This window comes from Notothenia rossii, assembly GCF_949606895.1.
Source record: "Notothenia rossii genome assembly, chromosome: 11".
Taxonomy (NCBI): domain Eukaryota; kingdom Metazoa; phylum Chordata; class Actinopteri; order Perciformes; family Nototheniidae; genus Notothenia; species Notothenia rossii.
The window spans coordinates 36,842,728-36,858,587 of NC_136910.1; the positions used below are offsets into that span (position 1 = coordinate 36,842,728).

Genomic DNA, 15,860 nt, shown 5'->3' on the forward strand with positions numbered 1-15,860 from the left:
CCCTACCAGCATTTGCCATGGTGGTCAAAACATTTTTATTTGGTCTTAAATTGTAGTTCAGCATTTATTTCTGTTACTTCTGGACCATGACGGTTGGCCAGCCTTCAACGTTTAACTGAGTGGAATATGTTGAATATGTTTTACCAAAATGTTGGCATTGTTAAGGAGTTTTCAGTAGGTTGTGACAGTGCACTGCAACATATTTGATTTTAATTTATTTTGGTCTAATTTATTTTTATTTATCATATTAATATACAGTTGCAAGAAAAAGAATGTGAACCCTTTGGAATTACCTGGATTTCTGCTTAAGTTGGTCATAAAATGGAGGAAGCCACTGCTGTCCAGAAAAAACATTGCTGCACGTTTGAAGTTTGCAAAAGAGCACCTGGATGTTCCACAGCACTACTGGCAAAATATTCTGTGGTCAGATGAAACCAAAGTTGAGTTGTTTGGAAGGAACACACAACGCTATGTGTGGATAAAAAAAGGCACAGCACACCAACATCAAAACCTCATCCCAACTGTGAAGTATGGTGGAGGGAGCATCATGGTTTGGGGCTGCTTTGCTGCCTCAGGGCCTGGACAGATTGCCATCATCGACGGAAAAATGAATTCTCAAGTTTATCAAGACATTTTGCTGGAGAACTTAAGGCCATCTGTCCACCGATTGAAGCTCAACAGAAGATGGGTGATGCAACAGGACAACGACCCAAAGCACAGAAGTAAATTAACAACAGAATGGCTTCAACAGAAGAAAATACGCCTTCTGGAGTGGCCCAGTCAGAGTCCTGACCTCAACCCAATTGAGATGCTGTGGCATGACCTCAAGAGAGTGATTCACACCAGACATCCCAAGAATATTGCTGAACTGAAACAGTTTTGTAAAGAGGAATGGTCCAAAATTCCTCCTGACCGTTGTGCAGGTCTGATATGCAACTATAGGAAACGTTTGGTTGAGGTTGTTGCTGCCAAAGGAGGGTCAACCAGTTATTAAATCCAAGGGTTCACATACTTTTTCCACCCTGCTCTGTGAATGTTTACATGGTGTGTTCAATAAAAACATAAAAACATATAATTGTTTGTGTGGTTTTAGCTTAAGCAGACTGTGTTTGTCTATTGTTGACTTAGATGAAGATCAGAACACATTTTATGACCCATTTATGCAGAAATCCAGGTAGTTCCAAAGGCTTCACATTCACTTTCAACTGTATGTTTAGTATGGTTTTGGAAGTGCGCTCCAACATATTTGTTGATCTTGTTTGTCGGTAAAATATTATTTGTTTTAAAGTTCAATAAATGGTCAATGAATAATCGTCAAATAATCTTGATAACAATTATTGACCCAAATAATTGTGATTATGATTTTTGCCATAATCGCACAGCCCTACTCACCGGTATAACCGGCAAGAGAAAAAGCCTTTGAGCTCCATACTGTTTCAGAAATAATCCTTGATGTGGTTTGGAACATGATATGGCATTTCATCACGGCAGTGTTTCCCTGTATCCCGTAGAATTCTGCGCAGGCATTAGCTCCTCCTTCCTTTTCTTTTTTTTTTCAAACTAAGGACCCCAAACCTGCAGTTCTGTAACAGGGCTGAAACAGAGGAATATGAGGGATGTCTCAAATGCATGATCTGTTTGGTATTTTGAGCAAAACACATCATAGATGTTTTTTATATATTTGTATATATCTGAGACCCATAATATATGCCTAAAAATAGCATGATAGGAGCACTTTAAATTGCATGCACAGATGGTCAAAGAAATGGAGTAAAAAATGACATATCACATTTACTGGTAGTAATATTATGATATTTCCAGCAGGGGGCACCAGAATATCACAGTTTTCATTCCAAATGTTTGCAACAGACAAGACTGAAGGACAAAAAAAGACCCAAACCTCCTTCAACATTTTTTGTATGTCAACATTTACTCAAGACACATTTATTTACAGCACACTTCAGCACTGTTGCAGTTCAAAATGCTTTACATAAGACATGAATAGCATTGAAATAAATGATCATAAACATGATAACGACTTTTAATTGCAATTGAAATAGGTCATTAAAGAGCTAAACACAATAGAATATTCAAGAAAGCTGAAATGTAATAAGAAATGAATAAAATGCAGCTCCAAAAGTTACAGTGCAAGGCCTAATAATGATTTGATTTAATACAATATCTGGCATAAGATATTAAGGACCTATGATGGATTGATAACACATTTTATAAACCACCATAACACTTTTCTCACTCAATCTCTGGGACCTTTGTTTTAGATTTTTTGCAACGGCTTGTGAAAATGTGTGATTCAATTCTTACCAGAAACTGTCTATGAGGTTCTTGTTAAACGTATCCTCACCCACCCCCTCCTCTGCTTTAGATCCGCATGGTGAAGGAGAACGATGCCTCGGTGAACCCCACCTTCATTGTGAAGCCCGATGGGGGCTCTCAGGGCGACGGCATCTACCTCATCCGTGATCCCAGTGACCTGAAGCTCATGGTGGGTTCACAGGCCAAACAGGCTGTGGTCCAGGAGTACATCCAGAGGCCGCTGCTCATTGACAAGCTCAAGTTCGATATCCGCCTGTACGTGCTGCTGAAGTCCCTGGAGCCGCTGGAGATCTACATTGCCAAGGAAGGCCTGACACGATTCTGCACCGAGCCGTACCAGGTAGCCATGACGGAGCTGTGGAGGTCCACAGGTTCACTCTGAAGCTGTTCATTTGCTTCGATGACATGAAACACGTACTTCCACTTCTATGACATGTCAAGGAGTTTTTCTGACCGATTTGAGTTTTTATCCAATAGAGTAAAAAAATAAACAATCTTAAATACAATAATTAGAAATGGTAAGGTGCCCCAGGAAAGACACATATTTTGGGGGTCTAGGGATGCACACAATTTCATTTTTGATTGATTTTTTCCACCTAATTGTAGAGAACATCAAGTCTCTCCTGAAGTGGAATTATATTGTTCCTATTTTGATTGTAAGATGCAGAACAAAATATGTATTTTTCAAAATGCACATATACACTGGGCAAAATAAAATAAAATACTTTAACTACATGTAAAACAGGCAATATATTTTATATATAAAATACTATTTTGAAAGCCTCTTTTTGCCTTATCATCTTGTGTCTCTGTGAGTCTGTTCTTTCTTACATTATAATTTTCTGTTTTCTTTTCAATCAGGATCTATGTTTAACTTGTCTACCATAATAGTGAGCTAGGCTTTTCAAGTTGATGAATGTGAGAATATTCACAATTATCAAGATAATGGAAATGGCCCATGGTCAACCTATTGAGTGTTTTCCATTGCAAATCTTTTTTAAAGCGAAGTTGTCTGGATGAGCAGTTCTCGAAAAAGCTGCGAGCAGCATTACCTGAGGAAGAGCAATCGGCTCTTTCTGAAAAGGAGCTTTTTGAACAGCACTGCAGTTGTACATATAATTAATGCAACTCTTATTCTGATTTTGTAGGAACCAAGCCAGAAGAATCTGAGCCATGTCTTCATGCACCTGACAAACTACTCGCTGAACGTCCACAGTGGAAACTTTGTCCACTCCAACAGCCAGAGCACAGGCAGCAAGCGCTCACTCTCCAGCGTGCTGTACAGGCTGGCAGCTAAAGGCGTGGACATCAAGAAGGTGTGGTCCGACATCATCGCCCTCGTCATCAAGACCACCATCGCCGTGGTGCCTGAGCTTAGAGTCTACTATCAGGCTGAAATACCTCCTGGCAAACCGGGACCCACATGCTTTCAGGTGGGGGAAACGGAACAAAAAGAAGCTTTGTGATGATGACTTTTCTACCTCCTTCAAGGAAGGGGAAGAAAACTCTAACATGAAAAGTAAATATAGTTGTCAGACAAATGTGCAGTAAAAGCTTCAAAATCAAGTGGAGTAGAAGAGCGTTGTAAAAAATGTAAATACTCAAGTTAATACAAAATATGCATACATTTGTTTAAAAACTGAATAGTTTCAGAACTTCTTTCATAATCATCAGATCAGAATTCCACTAATCTCATTTAATTTTGCCCATTAAGATCCAGACGATTAACAGTTATACAGCTTGAAACTATAAACACACATCCATATATTTCCAACAACTTATAGGCATGACCACTTTCTTCGTAAATCTGATTAAAACATAAAGATAGTGGCTTTTGTTCACCTCTAGTATACAATCTTCTTTCTCTAACATATGAATAAAAAGAGATGTGTTTGTTTCTCAGATTTTGGGTTTTGACATCCTTCTGATGAAGAACCTGAAGCCAGTACTATTAGAGGTCAACTCCAACCCCAGTATGAGAATAGAACATGAGCAGGAGGTAAGAGTGAAGGTCATCTTCAGTTTTCGTCATAGTTTTGTGATATTTTTGTATTCCCTTTGCTGTGATAAATCTTTATGTTGGTCTCAGATGGCGCCAGGAGTTTTTGAATATGTTCCCAGTCCGGTCGACGAAGAGGTCAAAGTGGGGGTGATCAGGGACACTCTGCGCCTTATGGACCCCGGCCACAAGAGAACTTCAATGTAAACACACACACACACACACACACACACACACACTCACACTCACACTCACACTCACACTCACACACACACACACACACACACACACACACACGCGGTGACATCCTCCTCTCCTAGTCTGCTGGTCTTAAAGAGATGGTTCAGATCTTTGAAGTGGGGTTGTAAAATGATACCAATGAAAATACTACATATTACAATTCATAAAATATCACAAAAACACACTTTAACTATACAACACACACGTTTATTTATACATTAAACACAATTCTAACAAACTGCACATTCCACACTTATCCAAAGTCAGTGGGGAAAGCAGCAAAACATTTTTATAATCCTAAACACATCCATATGTGTTTACATGTACGCTATATTTGGAATATTTTCACTCATTTAGCATGCCATAAGAAATCCATTTCTGTCCGGAAACCTTAGCTGATATCTGGCTCTCTTCAAAGCCACTAGTCTTCTTTGAGAAAAACAATAATCGTACCTTTCAGGACACTGGAGTTACTGGTCTAGCTCTGCCTTGATAGGTTGGTTTATGTATGAGCCTTTGGTGCTTGATAGGGTTACTTTGTATCATAGATTGTATATTTTTACATTACCGTAATTTTCGGACTATAAGCCGCACCTGAATATAAGCCGCAGCAGCGACATACCACTCTCGGTTCCACTTTTACTTTTGCGCGCTACCTGTCTCACTCTTTTCCGGCCTCCAGCTTTTCCTGCTGGAACCCGCCGCTTAAAGGTGGGGGTCCGTGGACCGGCCATAGAGCCCATAGAGTTAAAGCTGGTGGCCGTTAGCTGTAAAAATCCATAGATTAGCCGCACCGTTTTATAAACCGCAGTGTCGAAAAATAGGGAAAAAGGCGCGGCTTATAGTCCGAAAATTACGGTACATGTGACTTGTTAGACGCTTTTATCCAAAGCGACTTACATACTCAGTACTGTGGACAATCCCCACAGGAGCAATTTGGGGTGAAGTGTCTCAGTGACACAACGACATTCTGACTGCAGTGGGGTTTGAACCTGTGCTCCCCTGATCTGAACACCAACGCACTAGGCCACTGCGCCACACGCCTCCCTATATGTAAAGGTTGGGACGCACCAATGCAGTCAGTGCCAGTACTCCTGTTTGTTTCTCCAAGTTGAAGCCTTCTGGCCGCCATGTGTAATACTCTGACCTCGCAAGAGTACCTCATTTAACCCACTTCAAAACATCCTCTAAAAGAGTCCATTTTTAAGGATGTGTTAGCTTACGCTACCCTTCCCTTCTCAGAGCTCTGCACCGCTCTCTCCATAAGCCTGTTAAATGGACAAATGTGATTCAGCCGAGTCGAGGTGGAGATTCAAACACAACTGTACGAGTGTGATGGCTCAATCTGCGTCGGACCAGCCCTGAGTGCTGCCTGGCAATAAACTTCCGCCATCATTTTATTTTTGTACCCTTTTAATCAGTTTTTCTTCAATGACAAGAGGATTTACTTTTTTCTATTCCACCACCATCTCCATTTATTTCTTCTCTCTCCATTTCTTGCCTCCTCCGCAGATTATGTTCTATATCAGATATTTGATCTTCTTTGTTGGATATCTTCTCGGGGATAATACCCACTTAGCTATTACATTCATGATGATGAGTAACGCATCGATATAATGCGACTATAATACCTTTAATCCTCATGCCTCCCGGGTTGCTATATTTTCATCCAGCTAGAATCAGCAGAATCACATCTTGTGTATGAATGAATTACACTCCAGCACAATGTCAAATATATGATTGGAATTCTGTTCGTTTCAACTAATGCCAATCTACGTACTTATACTGGCTCCTAATCCATTCATCCAATGCCACTTGCATTTTTATATTGTTTTTTGACCTCACATTTCCTATAAATACTGCAAGACATTTATTAAAAACACATCTTTCAAATATCTATGTTTGTATCAGCCACAACATTTCAGCTTTGGTTGAACATGTTTCTCACAGCCCCCTTTTCATCCTGTTCCCTTGTGACTAATATGAATAATATTTGTTGTATTGTGAAAATGTGGCTTTTAGCCTATGATTTCCAAAATCATCTGGCTCATTTCACTGTTTGTACATACCTCCACGGAGGTCATAATCTCTCGACATCGTTACTGGAGGTTAAGCAATGTGTTAACAGCACAGATGTTGCAGCCACAAGTAAACACACGTGTGTTGTGGTCTCTGACAGCTGGTGTGCAGCGGGATTTATGGGACTCAGTGGCTCAGAACGCAGAGTTTAGACTGAAGTCACCCACGTATGAATCTGACTTGTCAAGATGAAGTGGAAGAGAGGTGAGAACTGACCAGGCACACAATACAGAGATACAGTTGAGGAAAAAGAGTTTTTCTTATAAAGAAGACGGAGTGAGACCTTATGTAAAACAGATAAGTAAAAATAAGGTGGCAAACAAAAGGGGGGAAAAGTGTCATTTTGGAGAAAAGGGGGTAGAGGTTAATGGGGATGTATTCTGTGATGGTATCAGTGACACAAAGCTCATTCATCCTGTGTATGATGTCTGAGGGTGACTTATGAGTCATTATGAGAGATGTGTGGGTGGGAACAAACAACAGATATTTGGAGGAACACATTTGTTAAAATAGTGTGCAAGGGACATGATAACTAAAGCATCATCTGCATACAGAAAAATAATAGGTTATACAATTATACATGATATGGTCGATAAGGCAAACTGAGTTTATTTCAGTGGAATATTTGAATGCATACACGTAACCCCTTCATCTCTAAAAGCTGCATTACTAGGTTTTGTGGGGCCACTTGGGGGCAGCAGAAACAAGATGTGAACAAATGATTTACATGTCGACATCTTGTAACTGTGTTAACAAATAGTTGCTTATTAAAACATTACAGAGCATCATTAGCATAACACAACACCAACTCTCATGTGTTAACTTATGCTTCTGCTTAAAATCATGTCTATCTTCTTTTAATAATATACATTTAATCATTTAACATGTGCACTTGTCCATGACATTGCTTGTGTTTTTCTAATTCCCTCATGTTGAAAATAACTTTGTGGTTAATTGCTCTATAAAGAATGATCCAGTGTATATCTGGAGGTGTGCTTCTGAAGCAGCGCTCACAGACTGGGACATTAAAGCCCAAATAGGTGACACACTATCAGATTGAAAAATACCTTTCCTGAGGTCAGCCAGGACCTTTGGCTTGACTTTTCGTTTCTCATTTCTCTCTTCTGTTCTGCCAACTGTGCTCTTGGCATGAAGGCAACATTTGGCCCTTATTGCCAAAGGGATAATTGCAGTCAGATGCAAACACGGTATGGTTGTGTTTGCGCTGCATTATAATTAGCTCAATATCTTTTAGGAATCAGACCTTGAGATGGGGCAGATGGCACTTGCAAAAATAAGAATTTCATGCTGATTTTATCATGGGGCTGCGATCTATTATTTTGTGAATGTGTCCATGAGAGGGGGGGGGTTAAAGCTCCAAGAAGCCGAGGGGAGCTGCAGATTAGGAAGATGTCACATTTGAACACTTTCATGTGACTCATAGATATAGTAGATTGTTAATGTTATACTTCTTGTGGTGATACTGTAGGGATAAGTGAAAAAAGTTAATATTTAAAATCACACACACACCTGATTTACACACATATGGGAGGCTAATTTGTTCTGTTTGTGTTTTGGTGCGACTCAGCCAATCCATCCTGAATTCTACCTTTAAGACTTTCGACAGTCTGAAACCGCTTTGATGATTCATTCACCAGGAGGCCGGAACAACCATAATTGCAGTGTAATGACAGCTTAATTAGTCCTAGCCTCGTCTCACGTACGCTCGGCTAACATTTAGCACCAGGCGTCTTGAGTCTTTTTAATATCCTGCCAACTTTTGCTTTCTCGCCTAGCCTCCATCCTTTTCTCCCCTCCCTCTGCTGGGACCCTCCCCTCACTGTCTCTCTCTCTCTGTCTGTCTGTCTGTCAGCTTCTGGTGAAGATGTGTCTGTTTTTAGCCCAGCCGTCCTGTCTAAATACATGTGGGTGGTGTCCTTCTGGCTGCTGAGGGATGATTGATTCTATTAAACATTCAGCAGTGCTCTCTGTGTGCCATTCACACTGCTTACTAATTCATGCAGAAAGAAACTGTCTCCTAAAAGTCAGCAGCCCTGAATCCCCTTGACGTTTGAATCCACTTTGCCTTTCCTTCGTTACTTGTGTTGAACATTGGAGTTTATTTAAGGCGCTGCGCACCCACACAGGTGTTGTCACTGACTCTCACTAATGAGACCTCTGCTCAGGTTGTTATGATATGATGACATTTATTCAAAGTCACTGCACTTAAACAAATGATGAGGCCTAATTGATACTGGCCTACAGTTACAAGTTCCGCAAAGCCAACAGGAGAGAGCGGGAGATGTCTGTAAACTAAGCACAGAGTCTACACTCCCACACATTCCTGAGGGTGAGGATGTGCAGAAACGCCTGACTCATCTTCATTTTCTGTGAGAAGGAGGCAAATCCCTGGGTGGAAGCACAATGGGAGCGCTGGCAGCGAGACACAGGCAGGCGGTGCAGAGCGCATCGCTCAGATGAATGCATTGTGACCTTAAAGAAGTGGAAATGAGTGGGACTGTGACGAATCAGACTTGATGCTCATCACATGCTTATTGTGAATTAGACGTTTTCAATATAAATTCATTACTTATGTTTCGTTCCATACTTTACCCCAGGGTGTCCGCGGGGTCTTAAAAAGTATTAAAGTTGATCAAATCAATTTATCAAAAATGAAGGCTATTAAAAAGTATTAAACTGCATTTTCCAAGGTATTACATTTTGTAGCTTGTTTTCAGTAAGTCTATAAATCGTCCAAAGAGGTTGTATTCTACAGTCTGCCTGAATGTAATCACTGCGTAGGTGTGTAGTGTGATTCTGTGTAGTTTATTTATGGCATCCCGTTGGGTTTGACGTCATCTGAACAGGACATCGCACGCTCACTGCTCGATAGCGCGCGAAGGTCCGTTTACGCCAGTTGTTAAACAACATCGGGTTGGAAGATAAAGGAGGAAGGACAATCAATACTGTATATAGTCAATGTGAGGTAAAGTGTGTCGCCAATGGAACCCATTAAAACTCCAAGTGGCGATGAGGTCTTAAAATGTTTGGAAAGGGTCTTAAAAAAGGTCTTGAAAGGGATTCCATTGGACTTCAGGAGTCCTGCATATACCCTGTACCTACTGTGGGGAAGTTTGGGGAAATGCATGCGAAACCATGACTAATGCTATATTACAGATAAAAGCTATAAGGATTGTGAGCAGAGCCGTCTGTCAGAAACCAACCAACATATTATATTACTAAAAATGATTCTAAAACTGCACGTTGAATGTATAAAGTAAAGAAGTAGGGTGCGTTAAGAAGTGTTTTTCAAAATGAGATTATGAACTAAGTTTACAAAAAGTTAAGATTAAAACAAATGCAAAACAAAGATGTTAATGGCTAAATAAGATGCTTAAACATATATTTTACTCAATTATTATTGAATAATGTGTTTTCTTTTTAAAAACTTTTTTTGTGACCTTTTGGCTAAATATAAAACATACATTTATTTTGTCTCAAGACTTTTTCTTAACTGAAACTGATACCCTTGACCTCCACAGCATATCATAATTTAACTTTGAATAATCCAGTTTTTAATGAACATTTATTCAACACGTTTTTGAAGGTCTTGGCAATGCACACAATGCCTTTAGGAGAGACACTTTCAAGCAGGACTTTGTTTCAAGAGAAGCTCCTCAGGGCTCCCTTTTCACTAGGGATGGTGAATGCATCTGCTATCTCATAAAACATTTTCAAAACTTTTCTTTCAAGATTTTAAGACCAGATTTGACTTCCTCATTCGCATGGAAAGCCATCTCTTGTGACAGTGATGCTGAATATACAAACGGACATAAGTGCTTTTATATTCTGCCTCATCAGCATTCATGGCATCTATCTGAAGCTAAATGAGTCCACCATCAGCATGTGCAATGTAATGGTCAATATTGCTCTCTTTCTTTTCATGCTCAGGACTTATGTCTTATATAGAATATATACTAGAATAAAAGCACTGTGGAGATCCTCTGTAGCTTCTCCAGAGGCTCTCCTGGGTGTGACGTTTTTCACCAGTCAGACTGCTACTCCCATCATAAGTACTCTTCCTTTTTCACTTAAATAAGTCTCCAAACTTTGTGAGGAGTATTAACTTTCTCTTTATAAGCATTCAAAACATGTCGCGTGTAGAGTTATCTACCGTTGCATTAAATGTTGTGAATGTGAGCACAGGGAGGGAGTGGGAAGACATTATTCTCCCCGCCAATCCAGGCTAAGTGCGTACTCAAAAGGAAATCTCTGTGCTTTACGTCCGTCCTCAGGTGACCTGGAACTCTGGGGGGCTTTTTGTTCTCCAGCTTCTCTCCTGCAGGGCCTGAGCAGTAAAGTAGGGACTTTAGTCGTCCTTAATCCACATGCTCGCTCAACTGCTTTCTTTTTTCAATACATTTTTAATATAATATGCTTTTCTTTTCATTTCCCTCCTACCATTTGGTTGTTATAGTTCCAACCTGAGGGCGGGTGGGCTGGACCACGGGGAGGAGATCCCCATGGAGGCGGAGCCACAGGACAGAAGCCCCGATGAAGGAGCTCTGCCCTCTCTGTGTCTGAAGCAGGTCTACCCCAAATACACCAAACAGTTCAACTACCTGCGGCTGGTGGAGCGCATCGCCGCGCTCTTCATCCGCTTCCTGGGGGTCAAAGGCAACATGCGGCTGGGCCCCACCGCCTTCAGGACCTTCATCAGGTACACAGCTCATCCATGTATTCTATTGGGTCCCCGTTAGCTTCTGCCATAGCGGTTACATGACTTCCTGATTGTCAATCAAGATCAAGGTCCTCTGAGCTAGTCTCCTTTTCTCAACGATCAATGATTTAGAGATTATTCAAATCATATTGACTTCAGTGTGCAGACCGTTATTTCAAATAAAGATGATCTTGAATGCCATTATTTTTTGATGTATAAATCATTTGTCCTGTGTTCTTCTTCAAGAAAAAGTTACAAATTGAATATATATGTAATGATATATTATTTACATAATAATAGTTCTATAGATCCATTCCTCGTTTAGAGTTGTACAAAACAATTAACACTGGTTTAAAAACATCTTGATTTTTGAAACTTTAATATTTATTGAGTTTTTGTCTTTGCATACAACTGTGTGATAAATGATACATTTCTTAAAATAATTTCTGTAGGGGATTCAGTTTCATACCAATTTCTCGTTATTCTTGCTTGTGATCAATAATATCTTGGTTAAATATCTATCAATATAATTAATATAATCATATTTATTCCTAAAGTGTATCATTTTGCATTCCTTAGGTATTGCATAACCCCAAATAGTAGTGTGATGTTTGCATCTGTATTCCATCATAATGTGATTGTGACTGGTTTGAAATCCCTCCATGTCCTTGAGCTGTTGACAATATGGTTGACTGCAAAGGGGATGAGCTACTAACATCTCAGTTGGATTTGAAACGTGTAGACTGACATGTTTGATTCCACCATGTCTTCAGGACCTGCAAGCTGAGCAACAGTAACTTCTCCATGGCCTCAGTGGATATCCTGTACATAGACATCACACGCCGCTGGTCAGGGACAATGGCTGACTCTAGAGAAGCAGGTAAAACACACACACACACACACACACACACACACACACACACACACACACACACACACACACACACACACACACACACACACACACACACACACACACACACACACACACACACACACACACACACACATGGACACTTAGCCATGTGTGCAAAAACAACCTTTTCCCTACAAAGGAACAACATGTTAAGGACAGAGAGCCTGATATCCTTGACTCGGAGCAAATAACGTGCTTGGAGATAATTGCTTGTCATTCTTTGTCAGATTCCCTCTGACACCGTGCGCTAGCGTAAATGAGCTGAGATCACAATGTGACAGCCAAGAGACTCTCCGACATGAATTATTCAGACGTTGCACCTTGCGAGGAATGTTTGCGAGGCAGAGCGGATGGATGGAGATCACATGGACAAGGATGGAAGGGTCTGTACGGAGGAGGTGGTGGGCTGAATTCAGAATGAGCTCATACGTATTCAGAGGGACTCGAGTGTCGGGCGCTGTTATTTCTCTGGATGTGCTTTGGAGGATTTGTGGGGAAGCAATAAGAGGCAACACAATATGATGTTTTTCTATGTTGGGGATATGCAGCAAAGTTCTGAAAGGACACGTGAAGGAATTTAGGAAAATGCTCGCTTCTTGGGATCTGTAGCACTTTGGATTCACAGCAAAACACTCACCATGTCGCTCCTCTGTGGTTTGGCATCTTTATTCATTATTCTCCTTTTCTTTTTTTGCCTGCAAATAATGTCTTCCTCTTCTTGATCGACAATAACAGAGGCTAAAGTACGGAATAATTATCAGAGCTTTGGCAATTCTTTGATGACAATTCAAAAGGCATTTTGTATATTTCTATGACGTTATTTTATTTGACATACTAAGCCATGCCATGTTGTTTCAACATACTATGACTAGTTTTGTATTCTTTTGGATGATTCTTACCTTTGTGTTGACATACAGTTCATATCTACAGAAGCCATGAGAAAGAAACCTGGTCCTCTATTATATCATTGACAGGTGAAATGGACAGTTATGTAACATAACATTAGCATGAAGAAATGTCAACCTGAATGGTTTCATCCTAATTCGAACTAGGGGTAGTGATCCACTGTAGCCTCTTGTGGCCAACATGAGTATTACAACAACCAACATCTTGGACATGGAAATTCTCTGTTTTGACATTTTATAGAAGAAGTTTTCTCAGGGAACTTTTCCTAATGAGCAAGTCCAGACATTATTTACTGACACACAGCAATTCCAACCATGAGCGAACACTTGGTGACAGTAACATGGAATGACAGCTCAGAAACCTCCAGCAGAACCAGGGTCTGGGTTGCAACCATTTAGTTTAGCTCAACCACTAGAAACAAGGACAAAAGCTAGCTTCGTTCTGTCCATAGGAAAGACACTCGTCCTACACGCACCTCTAAAGCGCTCAAATAAACATGTGGCATTTAGTTTGTTCAGTCCATAACTGTTCATAACTGATTCTCCTCTGAATGACTGCTCTAAACCTCACTGTGTTGCAGGTATGGGACTCCAAGCCTTTGTGGAGGCCTTCTTCTACCTGGCGGGTCGCAGGTTCAAGTCCCAGCCTCTGAGGGAGCAGGTAGCCTCGCTGCTGGAGCTGTGTGAGGCCCAGCTGGAGACCCCCCCCCCGGGCGGAGAGGAGAGGCGCTCGGTGAGCTGCAGCAGGGCCCTGCCTCGCTCCATCAGGACTCAGACCCTCCCCCACCCCCAGCTCTCCTCCCCCGGACCCCTGCGCCGGGCCACCAGCCAGGACTACCGGCTGCACCAGAGACTCAAGCCTCGCTCTCTCAGGGCCAACCTGGAGAACTGAGGGAGGGGAGGGGGGAGGGGGGGGCTCCAGCAGGGGGTCCCACACCCAAACCACGCCTGTAGCCCTCTCCCCAGGAGCTGCAACATCTCCTCCTCTCAGCTCCCACAAGCAGTGCATGATGGGAGCTGAGAGGAGGACCCCTGCTGGCTCACTTTGCGGGAGCACCGTTCTCAGCCTGATTGCTTGTTCTCCAGAGGGGGGAGGTCTGCAGGGGGGAGAGTTGGAGAGGAAATAGAACATGGAATTCAAGAAGGTTGTTGCATTTCTTCCCCCCCTGCTGAGATCATATATGAACAGCGTGGTCTGGTCAGGAGGGGCTGCGTTCAATAAATGTACTGATTCTACAGGGCAGCTATTTGCTTCCCTTCACCTGTCACTGAGACTAACCCAGCTTTACTCTCAATGGGGATGCACGGTTTGAATCATCTTCAGCCTTATGCTTCGTACAGCCGAAGCCAATATTCACATTTTTGTATTTTTAAAAGAACTTCATATGCAAACCTGAAGAAAGGCTAAGATGTATTTTTAACATATTTAAAATTAAACCAAATCTAACATCACTATTATTAACTCCACTAACAGTTTGACACTTTAAATGTACTTTTGTTTTTTTAAGGACAAAAGTACATCACATTTTTTTAAATGAAATGCTTTGATGTAATCTGGCAAATCTTCTTCTGCTCCTTCTCCTTCAGAAAGCTAAAACCTTTCCCCTGATTGGCTGATGATTGATCGTCCCCCGTACATCGTGCATCCTTAGTTTCACCCACAATAACTGGGTGTGAGGGAGTGTCCTTATATTCTTGAATTTGCACAACAACTCTATGACATTTGCACAGAGATGGATGAGAGGGTGACCGAGCATTTGTGTGAGCACAATGTGTGTGTGTGTGTGTGTGTGTGTGTGTGTGTGTGTGTGTGTGTGTGTGTGTGTGTGTGTGTGTGTGTGTGTGTGTGTGTGTGTGTGTGTGTGTGTGTGTGTGTGTGTGTGTGTGTGTGTGTGTGTGTGTGTGTGTGTGTGTGTGTGTGTGTGTGTGTGTGTGTGTGTGTGTGTGTGTGTGTGTGTGTGTGTGTACTGTATTTATTTGTGTTTGGCTCGATGATGAAAGCTTCTTTACAGCCGTGGCTCAGCTCCGTGAGCCCGTTAGTGATGAGTTAAGTGAATAAGTATTCAAAGGGAAAAGGCCATGCCACCACTTATCCTCTTTTTCTGCAGCTATTCCAGTCAGGCAGCCTTCAGACCTCCAGTTTTTAGGATGCTCTCTCTGAAGGCACACAGTTGCTTTTGGGAATTGATTGTTGCATGGCAGGAATTGTCATAATTAAACCAGATGCAATGTTTATTAATCAATCGGATAGCTTTTTGTAGTAAAACCTCATCCTGTGTATAGTGGCTCCTCACAACATCACAATACGATCATGGCTGTTATTTTAAGTTATTTACACTACAGCGACTCACTGAACATTCATATTTGAATTGTACGTTTGTTTCTTTTACCTGTATTTGATTACATGCATTTGTCACATGCAGACTGACAATGAAGTGTGACGTGTTGCACTAAAGAACAATCAAACTGTAGCAGATGCAGCAGGAACCTGTTTAACACAGTCTATCAGATGTGTTGAATGTTCCACGATGCGTACTGTAGGACTAACATTCTCTGCAGTATGTTTGTTTCTATGAAGTAGATATGAGGTTATTAACAGTGATTGATCATATGAATGAAATGTATTCATAGCACTGCAAAATAATAAAAGTAATTTTGCTCTTTGAA

General features: G+C 41.2%; 1 protein-coding gene across 1 annotated transcript; it reads left to right on the forward strand.

The window, feature by feature from the left end:
• The first annotated feature begins 2,124 nt into the window (after positions 1–2,124).
• LOC307025634 (tubulin polyglutamylase TTLL11-like) lies at positions 2,125–15,860 on the forward strand. Its single transcript, XM_079660451.1, has 7 exons — positions 2,125–2,674; positions 3,483–3,767; positions 4,238–4,333; positions 4,424–4,536; positions 11,130–11,372; positions 12,146–12,252; positions 13,775–15,860. The coding sequence occupies exons 1-7, from the start codon at positions 2,390–2,392 to the stop codon at positions 14,083–14,085; spliced, it is 1,440 nt and encodes a 479-aa protein (XP_079516577.1). The 5' UTR covers positions 2,125–2,389; the 3' UTR covers positions 14,086–15,860.

Bases quoted from the DNA above. Each gene is read 5' to 3' on its own strand.
- LOC307025634 (XM_079660451.1), top strand. From the start codon at position 2,390: ATGGTGAAGGAGAACGATGCCTCGGTGAACCCCACCTTCATTGTGAAG. The intron at 2,675-3,482 runs GTAGCCATGACG...CTGATTTTGTAG, and splicing joins TCTGCACCGAGCCGTACCAG to GAACCAAGCCAGAAGAATCT. The intron at 12,253-13,774 runs GTAAAACACACA...ACTGTGTTGCAG, and splicing joins GGCTGACTCTAGAGAAGCAG to GTATGGGACTCCAAGCCTTT.